Source organism: Notolabrus celidotus, chromosome 7 (genome assembly GCF_009762535.1).
Source record: "Notolabrus celidotus isolate fNotCel1 chromosome 7, fNotCel1.pri, whole genome shotgun sequence".
Classification (NCBI taxonomy): Eukaryota; Metazoa; Chordata; class Actinopteri; order Labriformes; family Labridae; genus Notolabrus; species Notolabrus celidotus.
The window spans coordinates 16,271,102-16,297,011 of record NC_048278.1 but is presented as its reverse complement, the minus strand read 5'-3'; the positions used below and the strand labels follow the sequence as shown (position 1 = coordinate 16,297,011).

The 25,910-nt window shown below is 40.3% G+C and overlaps 1 protein-coding gene across 2 annotated transcripts in view; it reads left to right on the top strand.

The window, feature by feature from the left end:
• Positions 1–25,910, top strand: part of LOC117815275 (alpha-1,6-mannosylglycoprotein 6-beta-N-acetylglucosaminyltransferase B) — a 154,792-nt gene that overhangs the window by 44,813 nt on the left and 84,069 nt on the right. For both annotated transcript variants that reach the window (XM_034686897.1, XM_034686896.1), the window contains exon 3: positions 18,141–18,291. In XM_034686897.1, the coding sequence (XP_034542788.1) occupies positions 18,141–18,291 (151 nt within the window). The remainder of the gene's footprint in view (positions 1–18,140; positions 18,292–25,910) is intronic.

The window sequence follows — 25,910 nt, the reverse complement described above, 5'->3', positions numbered from 1 at the left end:
ATTACTTTTCTTGTGCACACTGAACAGTCTGATGTATAGCTTGAATTTTTTTAAATGCACTTATAAATCATCTGCAGAAAAAAAAATGGAATGACATAGTTTGGCCATGAAGATTATTTTAATTCATGTCATGATTTAAACTTTTGGTAAGGAAGAACTTGTTTCAAAAACTTGAGGTGGCTGTCCCTTTTCTAAAAAAAAGAGTCCAAGGATGAAATGGGATGTGGAAAGCCTCCCAAAAGACTTCTGATGTCACAAACATTAACTCAAATAACGGATCAGTTGTGTCTGCTGAGCTAATCTGACCCACACTGCTCTTCATAGTGGTAGTATTACACCTAGAAAAGGGTAAGTCTTTATCACTAATTAGCATTATCCACAGTCAATCGTAGCTGATATGGAGGAACTGCCAAAGCTTATCTAAAAGAATGAAAATACCAAAGATCACCCAGTTTACCCCAGTAGATGACATACTTTTGTTTCAAGCTTAGCCCTTACCCCCAACTGTTGACATGGCTATGTATGCAATAAGTCTTGTTTATTTGCGTCTAACCTATTGATTAAACCGCCACTAGTTTATCTCAAAGGTTGCTAAATTTGCTAGACAAGTAATACTAGTAGAAACAGGGATTTTATTATGAATGAGAACTGGTTAGCTAGTTATCTCTGCCTTGTTGTTAACACACTTGATCACACAGGTTAAAGCATACCGTTTTGGAAGCTAAGATTAGAGGTAGTGTTGAATTACAGACCACCTAAACAAGACAAAGCCATGACCAAGATTGAGTGGATACTGAAATGAAGAGAAGACAAAAAAGTTGAAGATATTTGGACCTTGTGCAGACCAAGACTGAGGCAGGGTGAGATTTGCAGCATCCCCTGCTGACTAGCTGCAGGTTAGGTCATAACCCCGCCTCCAAACATTGGTCAGTCTATAGAATTTAAATACACAACAAATAATTTTTCTCAAACATGGTAATGGTCATGATAGTTAGTTCTTATCATGTTGATTTATGTCCATATGCTCATTTTTCTTAGAAAGTTAGTTTTGAATAGGTTATTTAATATTAAAAAGAGCAGATATGATATCATGATTGGCAGCTCTGTTGACAAAGACAGACTCCTGCATTGTTCAGAACTGTATAAGCAGAGTAGAGGAGGAACAGAGAGAGAATATGCTGCAAACTGTACCACACGAGTTATTGAACTTTCCAAAGCCATGTGTCTGCTTCAAATCAACACATGAATCTGTTCTGCTGTGGACAGTACCCACCTGAGGGATCTTTGATGTTTATCGGTAAGTTTAATGTGTGTTTTGGTTGGCATTGTGGGCTTGACGTCCAGCCAGGTCGCTTGTGGGTATGCCTTGGCTCCAACAGTGCAAATGTCGATTTCCATGGAGGGAATGGGCAGAAATAAAGTGACACTGTCCACTCTATACAGAGTCAATGATGTTAACACAGTAAGCTGACCACACCCAGTTATTCATTTCTTTCCCCTAATATTTTCAAATCTCTGTAAAGAGAAAATACCATCAAAACTGAGCCTGCTTTTACTCTCTTTCTCGCACAGTACATTTGTTTACACACTGTACCCAAATATGCACATTCAGCAGCAGCAGCAAAAAACAGTGTAAAGGTCATGCCACACACATTTCCCATCTAAATCCAGTCCACCCCCATCTAACAAGCGCACATACACACTCACACACTCTTAACTCAACCTATCTATCTCTGCCAGTCTCAGGGCGGAAGCACATCGCTCTGTCAAGCTAACACACATTGACGTGGTCATGGCAAAAGCATCCCCTGCAGCTTTGTGTCTGTCTGCTGTGAACAGCAGAGCGGAGCTGAAGTAGTGAAAGTCATCAGAAAAATGCTTCCTGGTAGACAGAGACTTCAGTAGGTGGTGGAAATGCAAATGAGGGCCAAGGCCTGTCGCTGTCAAACTTGTCAGGATGGTGCGTTAGGATGGTGTGTGCATTAGACATCAAATGTGAGGTCACCGCTCGTAAATGTCACCATACAATTCAGCAGAAAAACACTGCTCTGTTGATGCGTAATGCCCAGAAGAATAATTCTATCTGATGAAGAAATCCATTGTTTTGTATTCTGTTTGAAACAGCCGTCGCTATCACCCCATTTCATCACAGTTTCATCAAGAACCAAACACACCCACACGCACAGACACAGACACACTGCACTTGTCAAAAGATTAGCCTTTCAAGCTGTATGTGTGGATGTACAATTTAGTCTCTACTCAAATATTGTTTTTTATTTGTCTGTCTCATGTGCTTTGTGTGGGTGTTTGTCTGCGAGCTCAGCAATGGCAGCTTTTCAACCTCTGTCATCATCGTGTGAAGAATCAAGGCGACATGGAGGGAAACGGAGAAAATTAGAGAGTGGTAGAGAATGGAAGATTAGAGGGACTGAAAGTGAGATAATGAAGATGGACAAAGGGTAGAGCATTTGTAAAAAGCGGGATATTGTGTCAACTTCGAGGCTGACATCTCTAAACAAAAAAGAAACACAGAACTAATGAAACAGCTGCTCACAAAGACTGTGGGCTGTATGCAAAATAGCAGAAAATTTGGAAATGAAGCTGAACTGAGAGGCCCAAAGAGTGACAGCCATTCTCCGACTTTTGTCCTTATCCCCCTCCTCGAAAGAGACGAGACAGAAAGTGTCAGCATTAATAGGCATTGTAGTCGTCTGTCTTTCTTTGTGTCTTTGAATATCCTCTCATCTGTCCCATCTGCTGTCTTGAAATCCAATTTGCCTTGACATTGTTGAATGAATGGCAGAGCAATGTCAGAACCAGATGAGCAATAAATATTTCAAAAGCTGAATCAAGAGCGGGGATTAAGATCAAGATTGAGCAATGTGCTTTATTTCCCAACATCCCCAACTGGTTAGATTCCCCTCTGCTCTCTCTTTATTGTATTCTTTAGGGTACAAAATAGTGTATTGATCATCCCACATCTTATTAAATTGTCTTTTAGTCTTCATTGGTATTCATTGTGTTTACTTTATTGCCAACATGATATTTCACTTCCTTCATGCTTAATTTGCTGCGTTTCTGTATTCCAAAGCTCTGCTCCCACTGAGTTCTTCCAGTCTCATTGTGCAGCTTTAGAAAAGAAAACCATCCCACTCTTTTCTGTCTGCGCTCAGTCCTGTTGTTTTTTAGCTAATGAAGAGTAGATTCCCTGCGCCATAATTATTAAACCGCATGTAATTTGTAGTAATTGAATGTGGGTGTGGAAACACAGAGAGTTCTGGAGATTTAAAGCGGTATGGCGCGCCAGCCAGTCTGACTGTCTGTGGGATTTGAGTTTTACTGAAGGGGTTGTTTCCTTTACTGCGAATAGGAATAAGGTTGAAAAAAGGAGGGTGATGAAGAATAAAATGAGGGAGTTAGAGTAGGCAAAAGGAGGATAGCAAAAACACAACATTTGAGAGAGAAGAAAGAAAGAAAGAGAGGTTTAAGAACAAGAAAATGATGAAAACAACATGTAAGCATCATGTGTGAATTAACATGTGTTGTTTTTTGAGGTTGTGATCTTGAACAAGTCTCTCCATAGCTATCCTGAGGTACCCACACAGACTGCAGTGATGATGTCATCTGGAGCTGACAGCAAATAATGGAAAATAACAGGCAGGACACCATGACAGCACCCATGGTGATTTCACGAGGATATGTCTGCTTATTCTTAGTCACAGCTGGAAGCCCTGCAGTCTTATTACTCCCTCAGATAGAATATCTCAAACCAAACATTTATGAGCTCCACATTATGAGTTATTAATCACTGAGGAAACATTTGCATAATGTGTCATGTGACATTATTGTAATTCTCTTGTTTGAAGAGACTTTCTTTTTTTTTTTTTATGTTTTTAATTTAATTGTTATGCAAAATGTGTGTGTGTTTTTGGGTGGATATCTGCTGCTTAAGTTACTTTCAGTCCTGTGTGTATGAGTGTGTCTGTGTGGTATGTGCCTCAAAATGACATTGGTCTCCAGTTAATTCAGCTGTGTCAACTCCTATCCAGCAGGCTCTTCTGTCAGCATTCATCAAACCACCAATGGTTTTCCTCTCATGAATATGTAACCCCCTCCCATCAGCCAATCAGAAACTCATCCTCTCCTGGCAAAATAAATACTTCATGCACCGATGCTGTATGTCTGTCAGTATGAGCATGTCTCTGTGCTCACTTGTTGTGTGTTGTGAACACTTCCAGGCATGCATACAGAAACAATCAGACGGACACACACGTAAGCCTTTTGCGTGCCACCAACACACACACATACGTGGGGGGATGATTGGCGGGCTCACCGTAGGAAGAATTGTAGTTCAGAGCTGTCTAACAAACCCGCTACAAATCAAATGATAGAGACTGCGCTTTGAGTCGTTTTCATTCTCAAAGACAGAGCTCGATAGTGCTTGATATGTGGAGACAGGCAAACGTTTTTAAAGTGCCATAACTCCGCAGAAGGTGAAAACCCGTTCCTACTTTCAGCTTGGTTTCTCCAGATATCATTTTGAAATCCTTTTTTCTACACGATCATGCTGTATATCATTTGTAGTTCTAGACCGTCATTATAAACCGGTCGGCATGCTTGGGCTTTGCTTGTCCAAATTTAAAGTAACACACTAAAATAGATCAACCTTAAGCAAAAATATCACAGTTTCATGGTATTGAGGTATTACAATTACAGCTCTAAAATGTGTTATTTTGAATTGTGATAATGACTATCAGCCATATTCCACCGAATCTGTGTCCAGTCCGTCTCCAATCCATCACGGCACCAGATCTGATAGGTTTCTATTCTAGTCAATGTGTTCACTTCCACTGGATCAGCTCCGTTGCGTTCATGCTGTGTCTCTGATCTGGCACGCTGGAGCCCTCCAGATCAGGTACGCAAGACTTGTATTTTTTTGCCGGATGCCGGAGCACGACGCATACATACTGGTTCTGTTCGCTTGAGTTGGTTCTGGTTCTGTTTGCCTGAGTTTGGTTCTGGTTTGGTTCTGGTTTGGTTCTGGTTTGGTTCTGGTTTGGTTCTGGTTCGGTTTAGTTCTGGTTTGGTTTAGTTCTGCTTCGGTTTGGTTCTGGTTTTGTTTGGTTCTGGTTCTGTTTGCTTGAGTTTGGTTCTGGTTCTGTTTGCTTGAGTTGGTTCTGGTTTTGTTTGCTTGAGTTTGGTTCTGGTTATGTTTGGTTCTGGTTCTGTTTACTTGAGTTGGTTCTGGTTCTGTTTGGTTCTGGTTCTGTTTACTTGAGTTGGTTCTGGTTCTGTTAGGTTCTGGTCCTGTTTGCTTGAGTTTGGTTCTGGTTCTGGTTTGGTTTAGTTCTGCTTCGGTTTGGTTCTGGTTTTGTTTGGTTCTGGTTCTGTTTGCTTGAGTTTGGTTCTGGTCCTGTTTGCTTGAGTTTGGTTCTGGTTCTGTTTGCTTGAGTTGGTTCTGGTTTTGTTTGCTTGAGTTTGGTTCTGGTTATGCTTGATTCTGGTTCTGTTTGCTTGAGTTTGGTTCTGGTTATGTTTGGTTCTGGTTCTGTTTACTTGAGTTGGTTCTGGTTCTGTTAGGTTCTGGTCCTGTTTGCTTGAGTTGGTTCTGGTTCTGTTTGCTTGAGTTTGGTTCTGGTTATGTTGGGTTCTGGTTCTGTTTGCTTGAGTTGGTTCTGGTTCTGTTAGGTTCTGGTACTGGTTGCTTGAGTTTGGTTCTGGTTCTGTTCTGGTTCTGTTCTGGTTCTGTTCTGGTTGGGTTCTGGTTGGGTTCTGGTTGGGTTCTGGTTGGGTTCTGGTTTGGATCTGGTTCGGTTTGGTTCTGGTTAGGTTCTATTTCTGTTTAGTTCTGGTTCGGTTTGGTTCTGGTTTTGTTTGGTTCTGGTTCTGTTTGCTTAAGTTTAGTTCTGGTTCTAACCCTAACCCTAATCCTAACCCTAAACCCTAACCCTAATCCTAACTCTAATCCTAACCCTATCCCTAAACCCTAATCCTAATCCTAACCCTTATCATATCCCTAATCATAACCCTAACCCAAACCCTAATCATAATCCTAACCCTACACTAATCATCACCCTAACGCTAACCCTAATCCTAACCCTAACCCTTATCATAACCCTAACCCAAACCCTAATTCTAACCCTAATCCTAAACCAAACCTTAACCCAACCTAATCATTACCCTAACCCTAATCCTAAACATAACCCTAATCATTACCCTAACCCCAATCCTAACCCTTACAAAGTCCTGACCCTAATCATAACCCAGTCCTAACCCAAACACTAATTCTAACCCTAATCCTAACCCAACCTAAACTCTAATCATTACCCCTACCCTAACCCTAACCCTAATCCTAAACCCTAAACCCTTATCCTAAACCCTAATCCTAACCCTAATCTTAACCCTAACTCTTAACATAACACTAATCATAACCCTAACCCTAACCCTAAACCTAATCCTAACCCTAAACCCTAACCCTAAACCTAATCCTAACCCTAAACCCTAACCCTAATGCTAATCCTAACCCTTATCATATCCCTTATCATAACCCTAACCCAAACCCTAATCATTACCCTAACCCAAACCCTTACCCTAAACCTCATCATTACCCTAACCCTAATCCTAACCCTAATCCTAAACCAAACCTTAACCCAACCCTAACCCTAATCATTATCCTAACCCTAACCCTAATCCTAATCATAACCCTAATCATTACCCTAATCCCAATCCTAACCCTAACCCAGTCCTAACCCAAACCCTAACCCTAACCCCAATCCTAACCCAAACCTAACTCTAATCATTACCCTAACCCCAATTCCAACCCTAACCCAGTCCTAACCCTAATCCTAACCCTAACCCTAACCCTAACCGTAATCATAAGTAAGAATGGTTTTGTAACAAAATAAATGCACAAAATTGGGCAATATAAGGCTTCTCATAAAAACACAGTACCTAAAATGGTTTCAACACAAATCATTATTTTTTGCAAAGTTAATGTAAAACATACGGCTACAAAAGATCCTAAATTAAAGCTGGGGTTGGTAATCAGATTTAGATACACTTTTTGTTATACTGGTTAAAATGATCTTTATGTCCAGATGGCAATCAATACATAATGTGTTCTTAAAAAAGAGCGAAGAAAAGCTGCTATCTACAGCCGGAGTAAACCTGGGAAAACACCAACCAATCACTGTTTTTTGGGTGCCAAAATTTTAAACCATTCAAATCCCGTTCTGCCGTTCTGCCCTTCTCCTGCGCGTACATTTCCCCGGCGTGTACTCCAAGTCTCCGTCCCCTGCCGCTGCTTCCCCTGACTCTACTGACTGCCCCTCTCGCTCGACCTCGGGCCTGTCCCCTCCGACCCGATGAGGTGCTTTGCTCAGGACTGTAGTCCGGATCAGAGTCTAAAAAGCTCTCACCACGGGGCTCTGACAAGCAGAAGAATAAATGCCATTTGCTAAATCCTACAGAAAATGTATATGTATTGTAGCGTCCGTCCGGACGCTGTAGGGATGACGAGCCGATTCATGAACACGTTGATCTTTACTAACCGGTCACTGTCGGCCGTGATCACGCCAACCAACAAAACAACAATCAAAGTTTGAATGAATGAAGAACTTCTCCTGCTTGTCTCTCCTCTCTCCCACTCACACACTCTACACCTCTCCTGATGCCTTCACTGACTGTCAACACTGTAGGAATTAAGAGCATCTACACTGAACACATTGAACAAACAGTAGATCTGTTACAGTATTATATGTGTTATAACTTTTCTCCTGCTCTCGTGTCACCAGTACAACTGGATAATGCTAGCATGACAGTTGTGAGTACTAACAGCAGCCTTGTTTGTTTGTGTTTTTAACTTTTACTATGATCATTTTTTGGTGAGGACCAGTTTTGAATCAGTCACCATCATATGGTCGCAAGTCAGCGGCGCTCGTGCATGTGAGCGGGGGGGCGTCGTTTTGGAGGAGCTCTGAGGGAGGAGGGGAGGGGTTAGACGGAGTCATGAGGACATGCTACATTCAAATTCATGCTAGTTTTCCGAGACTGCCAACCCCATCTTTAAGAGTTGTTCGGGAGTCGAAAGAGCTGACTCTTCTTTAGGAGCCAAGTAAAAAGAGCCGGCTCTCTGAAAAGAGCCGAACTTCCCATCACTACTAAACACACACGGGTGACAATGGATAACTAATATGGCTACAGAATGAACACGGGGAGGAATCAAGGCATGAAACACAAGGAAAAACAAAACTAAACATCAACTCATGACACGTATCACCTTATGGTTTCTCTAATACATGCAAATTCACTTACCTCATGTAAATTACTGATGGGGGCAGACATGGCATTTTAAGGTTGACCTGAAAGATGTAACTGTCATGTTAACTTGAGGTAGGTGGGGATCGTACCATAGGAACAATTTGAAGGAATTTACTAGTGGTTTTGAAACCGTCACTTTCAAATCCTGTCATACCTTGAAACCATAACTGGTCCATTCCAAGTGCTGATATGTTTGGCCTTAAATTTAGCTGTCATGATCGGATGGTTTAATTACATAAGACGTGAAAGAAAACAGAGTGAAAACATACCTTTTCACCATGCTGTAGAGTGCCCTCTCTGTGCCCTCTGTCCTTTTAACAAAGATAAACAAACACTCTCGCACAGGCTGCCAGAGCACCCGGGGGCACAATCATGCACTTTAGATGGAAGCAGGCCCTGCCGTTTTAACTCTGTTTCTGCTTAGCAGTCAACAACAGTGGAGGACCCCATTACATATATTCCAGATTTCACACAATACATGCCTCAGTCCTAGACATACTTAGACACACGCTGCCTGTGCTGTCTATTATACTGTGGTACCCTACTGTGCTGGAATAAGAAAGGTCTTATTTTGTGATACAGCTGACTCAGACAAATTCCTTTCTCCACTCAATGATATATGAATTTCTGAATTTAGTAACATAAAAAGGGTTTAATGCAAGAAGTCACAGCTGTTGTAGATTGTGTGATCCTTTGTGTCATGAACTCGACTAGAAAAGTCAAGCTGGCAGACATGCTGTGGCTATTTCATGGCCTGATTTTATACACAAAAACAGACAAAGCTGCTTTTCACGTAAGTTTCAGTATACTGTACGGGTTAAAAGTGAGGCAACACCATGCTAGAGATTCATTTTCTAGTCAGCAATGTTAATTCTTCCAAGTGTCAAAATTCCACAGCTCACATGCTGAAATTGGCTGAGGGAGAAGTGGCAACATTCTGGGGGCACAGCGCACACACCAACACACAGGCACACACTTCAGTCACACATAAAGCCTCCCTCTCAGCTTTCAGAAGTCCGTTTAGAGACACTAACAAGGATTCTGTTCACGCTTCACGCATTTCAGTCCTCAGGAGCAATATGATGTACCGTGACACTAAATATTCAGTCCAATATGGTGGCTAAAGCAGGGCGCTCTCTGTATGTGTGTGTTTGTGGGGGTGTGTTTTTTCGATTTATTCCACCCTATGCGAGAGGGGGAAGCCAAACACGGCATGAAATAGTACGCCAGGAGCTTGTGCCTGTTAGCTAACCTTTTTTACTCTCATTGAATCTTAAGTCTGCATTTATCCAAAGCTAACACAAACAGGTAGTTACTCAGACACTGCAGCAGCGTCTCTGTGCTGGATTCTTTTCTGAAGGCAAAAACACAACTTTTGTTTGATCTCTTGGGATAAGTTAGTCCTTTATGGGTCAATAACTTGCAGCATAAATCCTATTAAAGTAAACACTCTGAGCTGGTTTTGATGTCTCCACTTTTCTAACCATATTTTCATCTTTGGTTCTATAATTTTCCTGTGATAAAGGGTGCCGTAAACAGCATAATTGGCTGCCAGGGAGAGAAACATCAATCGACTTTTGCGTGCATTGATCACAATGAGCAATTTCAACATTACATGAAGCCTCTCATTGACTCACAAAAAGCGTTCTAGTGGAACAACTCACTTAAATGGTGACCACTACAGCACTTCAGTCACTCTGTTTTATTATGCCTTTGACTAAATGTTAAACTCAAAGTTGCCAAACTTTGCATGTTATAGTTCCTGAGGCAACACTTACTTTAATTCTAATCCAACTCAGCAAAAACCTTTAGCCTCAGCGTCAAACCGCAAGATCCACCTCACCCATGAGCAATGCCACACTTACTATCCATTTCCCAAATGTGCTTTAGGATATATATTCTCAGAGGCTGACTGTAATTTGAACAGAAGTTGAAAGCAGAGATAGCACCATCAGCTCATAATCAGTTAGGTTTCTCCATATGGGAAATGTATTGGTACCACGGTGTTAACAGTGACAAGAGGTGGGCTTTGAAGCTGGGTCCTCTTATCAATTTGGCTCTGACATCCCTCTAGAGTATAGTGGGTTTACTTCTTTTGTCTACTGCTGTGGTGTTGATTATTTTCTCTGCCTTTGTTGGATTTATGAATGTAAGACCTGCACTCCTGGACTTCCCTGCGTTGCAGCATTGGGTATCAATTACTGCTGGAGGTCAGAACCCTCTAAATGCACCTTGGCTCTTTTCATTTAAATCCTCTTTCATTCGTTTTTCATGTGTTCAGTTCATTGTGTTGCTCCAGGAACAATAAAAATCTCTTAAGCAGCTATTATCTTGAATGTATTATGATTAGAAATGAAATTACTTTTCCCTTCCCTTAAAGTCTGCTTTGTGATTCAAGGCTAGGGTGTAGCCATAGTTTTACCTTCCTTCTAAGGCAAGCATGGGGTGACAACTCTGGTTACTGAAAGAAGTCTGCTTCTCCAAGAGTCTCTTTGAAGACGATACAGCTACCTCTCACTGTAGAACCTTAGTCATTCTTTTTTAACAGTGGATTGTCATGATTTCCAGTTTAAATACTTCAGTAAAACAGCACCAAGTTCATTGTGTTAATGATAGTTCCATTCAGAGTAAAATAAACTTTAAATTAGCTATTAAGTTTTTGCTAGGAACACACTGAGAAAAGCCTTTCTTGGCCAGTCAAATGCACCTTTTAAATGGATGCACCCTCCCAACCTAGTCAGCGCTATCCTTAGCTAATGGCTTAGCTTTTGCGTGTACTTCATTTTCCTCTTTCCTCTCCAGCTCAACACTCTTTTATAAATGGTGGCAGCTAACTCCAAAAGGTGGTGATGGTCAAAATGTCAAACTCAAGCTTCAAAATGAAATTTAACAAACAAACTCAGAACCCATCAGCCACCATCTGACGAAGATTCATGCTTCTGGGAACTCTTCAGGCATTCCTATCTAGCCAGCACATAGCATTTAATTTTAGTCCAGCCAGCTAGCAACTACATGTTCAGATCAAAGGCTTAGTGAAATTGACCCCCTCCAGAGGTGTACACAAAATTAATGAACATAAAAAGCATGTTACACAAAGGCTTCATTCAGTCTTATTTCATTGGTAAGGACACAAAAAATGTTCTCTTTTGATTTAAAAAAAAAAAGGTCTTGAGCAGGTCTTGAGTTTGCCTCAATAACATCATGGTGCAGATTTGCAAAAAAAAAAATGCAAACTTTATTAGGTCTTTTCTCAAGAGGAGACAACAACATCAACATTAAAAAAAGGGCGTATGCAACATATCAGAGAGTCTCTGGCTGTTTTCGAAACCTACATACTACCGATGAATGTAGTATGCAGTATGTACTGCACACTGCGTTTGAAGGTAGTATATAGTACGACTGTTCTATTGGATCTGTTATGCAGTATGCTGGGCCAGGCTTTGCTGGATTTCCGGTTTCGGAAAGCGGAGGTAAACAACGGCCAAGCTGATAGCGAAACTGCTTCTACAGCATCCGCTTATAATTAAAAAAGTTAAGAAGTGCTTTATATGGATTTTAATAATTTTCACAGCGCCTAAAAACTGAATGCCCTGCGTCAAAAAACAAGAAAAAAGGAAATCGGACGGTTGCATTGTGGGAAACAGTAAGCAAGGGAGACAAGTCCGCTACTTAGAAATTTACCAGAATCAGTAAGAAATCCAGGGAGTTTTGGCATACTATAGATTTTGCTCTTGTTCACATACTGCATACTAAATAATGAATTTTGGCAAAATCTGTGCGCACTAGTAGTATAGTGAGCTGTTTCGCAAACAGCCCGTGATTTAACTTAGTATAGGAGCTGGGTTGCACCCTGCCTGCTTTTGCTCTCCATACAGACCACATTTTTCTGCAATTCCACTGATATTAGGTTGGTCAATGCTACTTGGATCAAAAACATTCCCAGAACATTTCCTTCACTATAATCCAGGTCCCACCTACACTTTTATGAAGAAGCTGTAAGATTATTGACCCACCAATGGGTGACATAACTGTGACAACCTACTGTTCTTACACACACTGAATGGCTTTATGTAAGGGCTATTATTGTACCAAGCAGTCAGAACTTGTCAGTATCACTGTTCATCAATCCATTGACTCTAATGCTAATTTCCATGTTAGCTGTAACAGCCCCAAAGGAGCTTGAAGACAATACTGAGAGGCTCAGTGATACTTAGAGAATGACACTGGCCACAATATGGAGTTTAATCTTGATACATTCTGTCCTTTTTCTTTGTTAATCCTTCCATTATTCTTTTCTTTCACATCATGTTTAACACTGCTGAGACCAGATTTCTAGGCCCCTGTTTTGTGAGAGTACCAGAGCCTCACACGCACATAAACTTACTGTTTTTGATTTTTTTGACTTGACTGTCCTTTGAGCTTGAGCGAGTCAAACCATTTCTGTCTCAGCTGTAATGTTGCTGCTGTTTATCTTCCATTTCTGTCCATTACAAACAGCATCTGTGATCACAGCGTCCTTCACTCCCCTCCCAGTTAGATCTGATGAGATTTCATCCAATGAGGGCAGACAAAGGCAGTCATTTCCTTCATGATGGCATCATTTAGGAACACTATTAGAAAATTGGCAATAACTCTTTTTTATTGGGTCATTTAAGTCAAATTCATTAAAAAAAAATCCACTATACGTTTTTTTTTATCAAAGTTCACTCTCAAATCACTGCTAGTAGCAGCTTTCAAAGGCAGATCTCATTTATCTCAGCTGGACGTATGCGATCCATGGGAGTGCAGCTTCTGTGACTAAATTCTGACACACCAATTTGTCAAGAAACAAAGACTCACAGAGAACAATTAGCCCCCTGACTGGAAATGACATTTGATGCATCAGACCAGTGGAACAAAAGAAAGATCTTCCCATGAACTTTTTGTATCACACCAACCTTCAGACTTCACATGAATAATTCCATTTTGTTTCTTTTGCTTCATTGCCAAACATTACAACTGTTTGTGTTCGTTATCTGTCAACAAGGCTATTTTAATAATACTTTTTTATGGTAATTTATAACTTTGAAGTAAATTAACCACACTGAAGAGTACTTCAAAGCACAAATTCATTTCCATTCTAGACAAAAATAAAGTCAAAATGTTTGATGACTGGCTCATCTAAATGCCTTTCATACTTTTTCTTAGCACTGAGCATTAAGAGTCCCCATATTTTTTCAATCATAACAATTCAAAATATTTCCTCTGCACCGATTTCTTCAATTTGTTTGACTATTAAAATGAATATTATCAATTGCCAGCCAATCACAAAGATGTCACCTGAGCACCTCTCATTTACTCTGACACAGCGATCTATCTCAAGCAGAGGACGTGACACTGTCAGTCTGAGATGAACACATCTCTGCCTGAGGAGATAACTCACTGAACGGAGGATTTCTCCAAATGTTGGCCGAGATCGAGGCAGACAATGACCTTGCACCGGAGCTGTTCGGCAGCAGAGCCCATTGGCTGTAATTGCCTGTCAGGCAGCAGACATGGGGTTTGACAGAGTGGTCGGACAGAGTAATCCAGGTGTTTGCAATGTCAATATGGGCCCTGCCAAGTCCTCTGATAGGAGGTGAGAAGAATACACTCTGACCTTTGGCTCCTTGTGTCCCCAAGCTGGATCCTGTTAGCCTGTTTACTGCATCATGTGTGGTTACTGCAGACTTAATTGTCAGACACAGGATAATTCCCTCCAGCCTGTTTTACTGCGTATTATACCGTGTAATCATATTTGGGTTCTGTCGTTTTATGTTGTACCTGATTTAGACTTTCAGCACACATTAAAATTCATCCATAATGTAAACGTTGAAAAAATAAATAAAAAAGGCCCAAAGAAATGTTTGAATTTAAAGTCTGTAACATTTTATAAGGTAGTGTGAATGACTTGACTATCTCAGCTGCCCATTAACTTGATGTACAACAAAACAGTTTACATCCATTGATGTGTAAGACAGACCTATCTGTGTTATTGGTCTTTCTGATCAGTTATTTTAATTGTTGTACTTGATCATCTAGTTCTTCTTCAATATTTATCTCTTAGAAAGTAAAAATCAAAGGTTAAATTGGAAGGCCAACCTTCCTTTGTCGCAGCCCATTCTCAATGCTCATGTGTACACAGGGAGTGCTGCGGCACGTATCAGCTTTGTCTCGGGAGATGTCGCCACTAAAGATATGCACTGAGTCTTTTTTCGACGGAGCCCGAACCCAGCATGCATCAAGCTGAACAGAGAAGATTGACCTGGACAGGAAGTCAAGCATGAGGATTGCATGCAACATCTTCTCAATTTCAAAATAAAACACCATCTACGCACTCCCGACCGTTTACAAGATTGAAAGATCGCGTAGATCAGAAATACTCATCAATCATGGATGCAATTTTTAACAGATACAAAAGAGCAACATATCCGTGATCCATGTCAACCACAGTAGGACTTTAAGATGATAACTGTGTCAGAAGGTAACAGGACAACAAAGTAGAGCAGAACTATTAATATTAAACTCATTTAAACCTTCAAAAACTAAACTTTATAGTTATGCTGCTTACTCAGTGTTGATAAAAGCACAAAAGTAATGGAATACTATCCAAATAAGTGGAAAATCAACCACTGAAAGACTGTAATCTGTTGTGTGTATATTGTTCTCTCTATATGGGACCCAGCTGATCCTGGCTGCTCTGAACTGGCGCTATGCTTCAAACATGCATCCTATGTAGCAAGGCACGCGCCGTCGGATGTAGCAAACCCATGGTGCTGACGGAGAGTGCCACACACGCTCCCTGTATAAATTGGTGGTTAGATTTTCTTTCAAATGTTCCAAACTAATATGGTAAACGTGCAAAACTGAGCACATCTCTTTTCAAAACAGAATGCATCCAGCACGCCCAAAGCAAAATTGAACATTGGAATATGGTTAAAAAAAGGGTGACATCAGGTGATCATCCAGGACCTCATTTTAACCATCTTTAAAATGTTTGGAAATGGTTAATGTGACAACACTCCTTCAAAGGAATTCTGTTGAAATTCCATCTGCACACAACATGAAAATTACGAATACGGCAATAAGGTCTATATGGGCCGTGTGATGTTGACAAGAAGACTCAGAGACATCATGAAGAAATCAGTTTCCCATTGAAGAAGAGAAAAAAGATTCAACTCTGACTATGACAGGTAGGATGACCCCTGGATGCCGATGTAGTTGATTGATGGCGGACGAATGGTCAATCATGCGAGGGGCTCAGAGTCCGACTGTGACCAGCGGTGGACTTGCAGTAATGAGATTATCGCTTATCTCCACTTTTTGACATCTTACTACTCTATTGATTTTTTTTTTGTGGTGACTGTGATGCACAGTAATCCAATGGAGCTGCAGTAAACAAGATGCGACTTGAAATTGCCGTCAACATATGAATTAATGTGTGAAGAATCTTGTGACAGACCAAATCTCCTGACAAAATCTGTTCCAAAGAAAGACATCTGAAAAACATCTTCATCAACTTTTACCTATCTTTTCAACGGGAGCCATAGTTGTAAACACACGTTTTTCCACCGAAAAACACACTGGATCTCTCTTTTTCCATATCATATCATTTAACATCTGCAGACGCACAACAATCTGTTTCCTTTCCACAGAGAGCTTGTCTGCTATGCAAGGTGAAATAATTAAATTGGCAGTCACAAAGACGCGGACAGAGAATACAGAGACCTGGTGTAATTAGTTTGTGGCCTTTTATAACTCACAGTCTTGGTGGATGTCTCATTCTCATATCAAAGGGTATCAAAGGATATAAAAGTAAGCCCGTAATCAGACATCAGACTCCAGAGTGTCTGGGTGTCTGGCCTGAACAAAAGCCAGTATATGACACCAGATCAGAAAACAGTGTTGGGTGGTGTGCACAGAGGAAATGAGAGATCAGGCTGTAGATATACAGGTTAAATACCGAGATGATCAAACTGTTGGCTTTGAGGCTTTAAGAAGAGAAATCCCACACAGGCTCAAGTGAAGGACAAGCTCTAATCAGGTTACAGTGGACTTGTAGTGGGTGTAATCTTACTCACAGAAAGGGGGATAAATGTCCGTCTGTGTGTGGCAGAGATTTCAAATAATTCACATAACAAGTAAAAAACTATGAAAACTAGAAATTCATTCATAATGCATATCAACCTGAAATGAAATGTCATGTTCCTATCTGCTTCAGCAAATGTTATTTTCTATAAAGCACTTGCTCTGTGTTCTCCTGTGAGAAGATATCATAAAAGAAAAGGGCACATTTATAATTAATACTTTTAGTTTCAAAGTGATACCCTCTAATTTTCATTCAATTGACAGTATTCTATATCTTATATCAGTCTTATTAGGTGTTATTCAATATGGTCAGTCGGATTTTTCATCAAGCAGCAATCTGACTGACCAGGTGTGAAGCCTGGTACATATCCAGAGCTAGTTCAACCTGGTAAACCTTGCAGTGTTATGGAAGGTATGTGCACAATTTTTCCATGCCATCTTTGATATAAATATAGATTTAAAATGTGAAAACAAATCTGTACATTTAGAATAAACTATAGTTGCCATCTAAAAAGTAATCATCCTTCAAAGCCAAGATCTATTTTGAATCAAATCAACTGTCTTTATCGTTCCATAAAAAAAAAGTAAGGTATAATGTATAGTTAGTTGGTGGTTATTTCGAATAGAATCCTGACAGGGTGAGTGCCCTGCATGCTAAGAACTGCTAATGAACGTTCCATTGCATTCCGGTTGTGTCTCTGATCCGACATGCCGAAGCCCTCCAGATCAGATATGCAAGACTTCTATTTTTAAACAGGGCAGATCAAGCAGGGCAGGAAGTCAGGCATCAAAACAAATAAAGACATCCAGTTAATTTTCAGAATAAAACCCTCTGTGTTATCACCAGATCGTATTTTACTTAACTACAACAACAAAGAGCCAGGCCTGGAGTCAAACAGGTCAGAGGCTTTCAGAGGCCGATAAAGACCGCATGGATGAGAAGAGGAGTCTGATATTTATTAATGCAGTAATTACCGCAGGAAACCTCAGTCACATGACTCCAGCTGTCCGGCGGTCCTGCTTCGTGCTCCGCTCTGAAAACGCACCAGGAGCACAGAGCTGGATTGGAGACAGACCAGACACGGATTTAGTGGAAGTCCATGTCTCTGTCTTTTCAGACTTATGAATATTCTTCTCTAACCAACAGAAAACAGATGGTGAGTTCAGATGCAGTACATTAAACCACCTATGAACGAAGCTGCAAGTGTGACCTTTGCTTGGTAAAACACCGCTGATGACCTCACTCTACAATTTCACTAACAACAGGCTATCTGCCTCGAACATTTAGCCCACATGGCAAGTTTCTTTTTCTCTATGGACTAACATCAAGAGAAGCATTTCTGATGATTTCCCAATACATTTTTCACTCCTTTTTTTAAATAATAATCCCCCCCAAAATATCTATGAATAAGCTTTACTTTTGACCACAAGAACAGATGCCAAACTGTGATATCAGTTGGACACTGAGAGCAAAGTTTTTTAAAATATTACATATTTGTCTGGCACACAGCAGAAGGGAATTAACTTTTTGTCTGCATGGCAGTGAAGTGCACAGAGACAGTTGTCCAAAACAGGAACTCAGCCAAAATCTGATACAGTGTGGTACGCCAGAAGAGCTGCAGGCTTTGTGATTAATATGGATGCTGTTGTACAAGTTCGTTATGTACTCCTCTATCCAGCTTTTCATTAATCTTTTTTCTCTCCTCTCCTCACAGTGCTGGGAGGCGTGGAGTCACGTGGCGTACTGAGGAAGATCAGTGACATGCTGGAGGTGATTCTGAAGAGGATGGACAGCCTGTCCAAACTGGACAACACGTCCGCCACCGACGCACGACGCCTGGACGAGCTCAGCTCTGCTATAAACAGGTTCACTGAGTTTTTCCTATTAGTCCTGACTTATCTATGTCAGTGCTAACTGGTGAATGTAATCACCACAAATTGTATTAAATTATCAATACTCATTAGATGTAAAACGTAACAGACAGATTTACAACAAAATTGAATAAGCATTTACATATTTTCAAAAAGGGATGTCAGTTTCTTTACCAAAACATTGCTTAATGGTAAGAAGCTGCTTTCACATCCCTACAATGTATTGATTTATGAGCTGAGGTCAGGTGGTATGACATTACTTGCAAGGCTTCAACTTCTTTTTGAAAGAATGTCATGAATGAAACTCTACAAGACAAAGCAAAAGTGTAAAAATGAACTCTTGCCAACTCTGCTATATTATCTGATGTTAGCTGGAATCACACACATGTAGCATGATGTATCCCTCCTCTTGGATGCTGTAATGGTGTAGCATTATTATTTACCTGAATTACTCGTACAATACAATACATATAACACATTTCTAACAGAGGTAATGCATGTTGCCTCTTTTCTCATAGAGTTTAAAGGGTTGGTCAGCTCTTGAGTGTATAAACAGACTGTCAGGGAGATCAATCTTTTATGTGAGAAATACATACAATACTATAATAACTCCATCATATTTAAGATTTATACCTCATTGTCATTCATACATTACATCTCCTCTCTATCTCGAGTGTAGTCATGAGTTCTCTCGTCTCTCCTTTTTACTCCATGCCTTATTGTATTTCCCTCTCATCTCTACTCTCATCTTTCTCCCTCGTACAGTCACTTGTGGAAATTGCTGCCTATTACCTCCGAACCGCCGCTGAAAACAGACAAGGCTGTATGACCTTGCTGCTACTGCTTTTATCAAACAGCTCCTCTCTCTTGCCCTGTTAGTACCAAAACATCCAATTTGTCTTTTCTATCTACCGTCCTCCTTATCCCAGCTTCTTTCATTTTCAAACAGGCTGACTAAACTCGGCGCTGCACGAGTGATGTGATACGCACTGACAGAAATCCCCTCACTTCCTCCAACCTTGTTAAATGATCCCGGATAAGCGCTCAGGTTTAGATCTGTGCAGAGGCACCAGAGCGGAAGGATGGAACGATTAATACGGTCTGGCGTTGGTGTTAACTGCAATCAATGTCTAGTAATGGGCTGTTTAATGTGGGGGAAGCTGTTTTACTCGTAGGCCATGACTGGGGAGAAGTGCCCTGCTGAAGGAGTGTTCAGAGGACAGTGCGTGCGTGTGTTACTGTAACAGAGATCAATTTCTGGTTATTGCTTTGAAGGGGGCAGTTTGGAGCGATGAAGGGTTATGGTCACGTTGTAATGAGAGTCAAACATAAGCTTGAATCGATACTGTGTAACTTTTGAATACAGACAATAAGTATTAATCAGTTTGCCTAAAGCCACAGGACTTGATGTGTCCTCAAGTGTGTATAAAAGTAAATAAACTGTCTGTGGTGTCTAATTAAATGTAAGTCAAGTATTCACACATTTAAAACAGTGACGATGCCAATCAACAGTGTTTGTATCAACATTAATTCCATCATTTTCACATTTACATGTTTAATGAAGAGCCCTGTTTGTTTCATTAGCAGAGTTGGTGTTTAGGGCTTAAAATAAATTGTGCATGATTAAAATAGTCTGGTACTTGGGTGTAGTCGTGGAGCCTGGCACACGGAGGAAAAGCACCCAACCAACATGAGATCTAGGCTTAATAATCCCCAGCAGCAGTGCTTTCAGCTTGGCTTTGTGCCCCATTACACACAACTGGCATTCAACCTCTTACCCACATTTGTAGCAGAGAATGCCATGCAGATTTGGTTACTGCAAAGTTAAAGCTTCTATAAGGGTTTTTTGACTGGTTATGAAAAAGACTGAAAATTGTACTGGTGCCTCTAAATGTAAACCGACTTAGACAGCATTAGGAAGTATGTAGTAGGTAAACAGTAGGGATGATTCGAAGATAAATAAAATGGCTCATTATTAAATTATTTATTACTTTAAGGGAAAATAGAAATCATGCAACTCTTTTCAAACCCCGTGCTCATTAATGATCAGCCTTAAATGAAACTGTGGAAGTGTGAAAAGTGTTTTTACTTTACAGACTTTAATTCTCTTCATAATGAAAACAAGAACAAATGGGAAAACTAACAGGAGAAACAACTGATAATGAATATATATTATATCCATGATATAAGACTCTATTACTCTATTTCATTAGACAGTGAATCTGACAAAAACAATCAGATATAACATAATCCACCCTCTGTTGTATTGAATTTATGATTTTGCGTTCAGTATTTTGTATAAAAATCTCACATCAAACACTTTTCAATCTCAGCTCATCACATACCGACTGTTTAGAAACCAACATATGTTTATGATCTGTTTCAGGGCACCCTTAGTGACTGTTTTAAGGTCCGTCTGTATTTCTATTATTAAACTGAGCTGATGTTAAGTTTCAGAGAAGTCCAAGCTGCTGCAGCATCCTATCAGTGAGTGGTATTCGATAAGGGGGCGTATCTGTCAGAGAAAAGACTTCCGCAAAGTCTGCTATCGTGTTTCCTCGATTATCCCTCCCCCGATCAATATTCTCTTTCCTCCAGCAGAGTTAAGAGCTTTGGGACACAACTTAAAATGGCGGGTCAGTAACTACTTCGGAGCCGAGGAGTGAGGAGAGAGGAGAGAGGAGAGAGAAGAGGGGAGACTGGAGTTAAGAGCTTGTGAGATCTACCCCATATATTTAACATGGCAAAATGAGGAACCTGTGGCTAACATTAGCAGAGCTTGCACCACCAAGTCAAAATTAAGCACCATACATTTAACATGGCTACATGCGGAACCTGTGGCTAACATTAGCAGAGCTAGCACCACCTGCCTTCAGTCCTCCTTACAGGTTGACATCAACATGCCTGTGATAGATACACGTTGCTCCAATTGGGTGGTTATATTCTAGTTCAACCACACAAAGCCTGCATACAATTTTCTCCATTTTCTAGATCAAAATCTGCCAAATTGTGCCACACTACAAGCTGCCATATTTGCTTGTTTACATCTGAGTAGTAGAGCATAAAAGCATTATGGCGGAAGCCAGTAACAAGAGCTACAGCTGCTAATTACAAGTAGCTGTGCTACACCTTACACTCAAAATATAACCTGCATTTCATTCAGATTTACTGGCCAATTTAAAAAAAATAAAAATAAAAAAATGTGCAGAGGAGAGCTGAGGAAAACATGTAGCAAACAAACACATGCTAATTTTTGACAATTATAAAAATAATCTTAATCTGATAAACAAACAAGAAAAACACTTTATTTTCTTATTACATTGTTATTCTGTTGGAAAATGATCCTTGCTGCAAACAGCTGTATTTATGAAAGTCAATGTGTCATTCAGAAATTCAGGTAACAGAATAGAAAAAAGAAATGAAGTAAGCAAACTGCAGGCATAATAACACACACATACACACACGCAAAACTTATCTTGATTATGTTAATTTGATGGCCCCCTGTTGAAGAGGGAAAATAATGTGTTTAATGAGTGCGTATGAGTATGAGTCTGTAATTACATTTGAGTGTGTCATGCATGTGTGTGTCTGTGTAATAGTTCACTTGAGGTTACACTTCCTAAAATCAGCCTGGGCGTGAGACCAGGGCTCAGACCCCTGGCTGAGGACATGGCCTGCAGGATTAATGGCCACATAAACACGCGCACATACACGCACATACACGCACATGCACGCACATGCACGCACATGCACGCACATGCACGCACATGCGTAAGCACATACCCCCTGACTGTCACAAAAGGCATGACCTTAGTTTTCAGTCCAATAATTTTGATTCCATCACTTGTTCCCATCACCCTGGCCCTGCCTCTATCACCATCTTACTCATCCAATTTTCTATCTCTACCTCCCTTTTCTTGGCCCCTTTTCACTATTTTCTTGCTTCTCTTTCCCATCCTCTTGCCCTCACATGTAAACAGAGACTGATAGACTATGTGAGAACAGTAGTTTGGTATGAGTGACATGGGGGAGTGTGATTTTTGCCAGTGGGGGAGAGAGAAAATGGGAAGAGAGAGCTTTATAAAAACATTCCCCAAATCCAGTCCAGTCAGGCACGCATTCAGAGAAAGACCTACAGACACACACAGACACACACAGACACACACGCAGGGCGGTAGTCCCATCTTTGTGTGAGCTTCATTGCTGCTGACACACTCCCGTGTTTCGGCGAATGGAACTTGATGTCTGAAGCCCCAGCTTGCGTTTCGCCCATGGGGCAGCCACTCGTTAGAGCAGAAAACGGAGGAAAAATAACAAGGGAGGGAGGGAAGGAAAGGGGGTTAGGGACGGGCTTAGAAAATGAGAGAGGGAGATGAAGGAAGTGGAAAAGGATGCAGAGTTGATTCACTCTACAGCGGATAAGAGGGGAGATTTGTAAATCTCCCCTTAGGCGTACGCTCTCTGAAGATCACTGCTCTGGCTTGGCTTTACCTTTTTCTCCTCTCTTAAGCACCCATCTTAGCTCTGTCAGATACAACCTCTATCCCAGGAGGCTATCTTTTCCTCTGCACTTAGTATATCAATGTGATACTGCAGTTTTTCTGCAAAAAAACCCTCCATTTTCCTTTTACTTCTTGTTCTCTGATTTTAGCCACTCTTTGTATTGGAAATAAACAATAACAATAAATAGATATTGTCTTATAAATTCCAATACCCAGATTGGTTATTGTCTGGTACCAACTACCTCTCTGATAGTAGTGTGATTAAAGGATATACATAATATTGGTTAATTCTAATCTGAGATTGCAGACATCTTGCTAGCTATTACTAACATTACATTTCTTGCTAGCACCACAGTGTTATTTATACTTCCTGGATGTGTTAAACACTTGGCTCTGATTGGTGAAAATCCCATAACAACTGTTATTAATTCCTAACAGCAAAGCAAGGCCAGGGACAACCTGATCACAGGTAACATTAAATCAATCCACTGAAAGGAATCCAGCACATTACACCTCTGCCTGTAGTCAGCGGGAGAGTGGAGTTGTGGTATTGCAATATCGGCACATTCTGGCATTACTCGTTGTAGTTGCATACACATTCATATGCTGACATTGTTTATAATGCACAGACCCAGCACTCTGGTGCAGGTTGGCTAATCAAACAGGGAGTTTGCAACAGCGGGTGAATTCGCTGCATTATCAAGCTGTACATAATGGCTATGAAAACACATGGCTTACCTGTGAGTTCTCATTGTTTTGTGATATCCGATCATCAGTTGAGCAGCAGACTCTGTCTCTTGATATAAGATTACTAACATCCAGTGAACTGCAAAGGTGGTAAATGCAAAGACAGTGAAATGCTAAATAACTCTTATTTGGTTTGTTTCCCAGTTTCCCAGAAGGTCATGTCAGAAATAGGTGATCAAACTAGCACAGCTGATTAAGCCTGATTATGTTGAAGTTTGAGCTCAGGTTTGATAACTAGATTGTTCTTCATCTCTTTTCCATTAGAGTTACAGTACTTTCTAACTTTTTTTATAACATTTCTTTAAATATTTCTAGAAATTTAAATTCATACAGGTAATTCCGGACATTCATTATTAAACTGAACAGATACATACTGAGTGTTGCGTCAGAAACAATGTGACGTAAATAGACTTAAATGTTTGCTTGTTAAGCTAACTGTTCTTTAGCTGGAGTGCACTTTACCTGAGTGTGGTTGTTGTTTGCCTTTTCAAACCAATGTCAATTTTTTTTTAATTAACCAAAAATGTCTTAGACCAAGTATACCTGAAATTTTAGCAATGTCAACCTTCTTGTTTAATGTCAGTTGCATTTGCCATGAGTTGGCCACATTGCTCACAGATTACGCCTATCCAAAATGGTACTTGCTTAAATTGTCTATTTTTCTTTTTTATTTGAGGACTTAATTTTTTATATTGGAAAATTAGTTTGGCTGTACCGGTCATTAACTTGCAAAATAGTCTTTAAGAAAATAAAATTGTAATTAAATATTTTGACCATATCTCCCACCCCTAATGTTAAACATTGTCTTAGACAGATACAGATACTGGTGTCATTTTTGACCAATACTGATACTGATAGTATTTCTGGCATATATCAATACTGACACTTGTATCAGTTTGCCAATATCAGTCCTGGTACCATTATAAGCTTATACCAATAGCGATCCTGGTATAAGTATTGTCTGATATCAATTACCATAGTGCTATTGGTAACAAATACAGACTGTATAAGACATGGATGTAGTTTATGTGACGTCACCCATTGGTTTGTGGAGAGATTTTCAAGCCCAAAGATGAAGGGCGCCAAGATGGAAATGCTGACCCCACCTAACTTCCCATCATCCAAAACCCAGACAAAGAGGTGAAGCTGTGGTTTGCATTTATCCTCCAAGAAAACAGCTACAACACACCCACCTGCATGTCAACTCAGAGTTAAACTGAATAAATTGTGCTTAGTTTTCACTATTTTCTGTTTGTTTCCTTACCCTTGGACTAGTCTGAAAGTCAGAAATAACATTTCCGTTTAAATGACTTGGAAATAATTTGGTTAGGAACATCCTCAGTTTAGGAATGAACGAATGAGATTTTTTTTTTTTTAACCAGGCTGTAAACATTCATTTTGCTGTAAAAGTTGGCATGGTTTTTGATGGGCTGGAACTGCATTATTATTATTATTGTTATTTTTTTTCCACATTGGCTTCAACTTTCAACAACAAAGGTTGCCGCTTGGTAGCTACACACAATAGTTTGAATGCTGCTAAACCCTTTTTTTCTTCTCTACATAATATAATGGAAACTGTGTGTGTCTGTGTTTGGCTTTGAGCATGTCTGTTAAATGTGTGACTGTTTATGTTTGTGTTGGAATAAGCTGATGAATATGCACTGTAAAGTGTGATGTAATAACACAGGAACATGGCTGGAATAACTCAGAACTCACCCAAACAAATGGAACTCAGCCAAACTCAAAATCCTATCCTGACATCTTGTCACATGCATCTCTTATCCCGGACAGCTCTGGCCCATGCCATGCTGCCAGATCTGTCCTCTTCCTTTAAGAGGATGAGCTCATTACATAGAGAGGGAAGGAAGTAGGGAGGGAGGGGAAGAGGGGGAGAGAAATAAGGCAAACGTGAGAACACACTGTATCCTCAGAAACTCTCATTGATTTTTTCTTACCACTTCTCAATTTCTTCTTTCAGAGCGTTCTACTTCTGCTCAGTAGATTTTCCTCTCATCGTTTCTTCTCCCCCTACAGTCTCCTCCCGTTTTGTCATCTCTTTGCTCTTCCTCATTACTGTTTTGTTTCACTCATTTGTAAAAGAGCCAACTGTCTACATTCATCAAACAGGCAAGAAGTTTCCCTGCAAGTAGAGCGTAACAGTGGGCCATCAAATATGCATATCCTTGTATTCTTTGATCATAATCATCGTTTAATGTTTCACTCAAGCTGCTTCTTTGGCTTCGACATGAAGACGCAGAGGTTCTCTTTTTTTATCTCAGTTTCTTTACTCAAAGGTCCCCCCTGGTACTCTGTTTGCTTTGGATGGTTGATATACTTCCCTTTATTTTCTGTCTGCTTTTATTC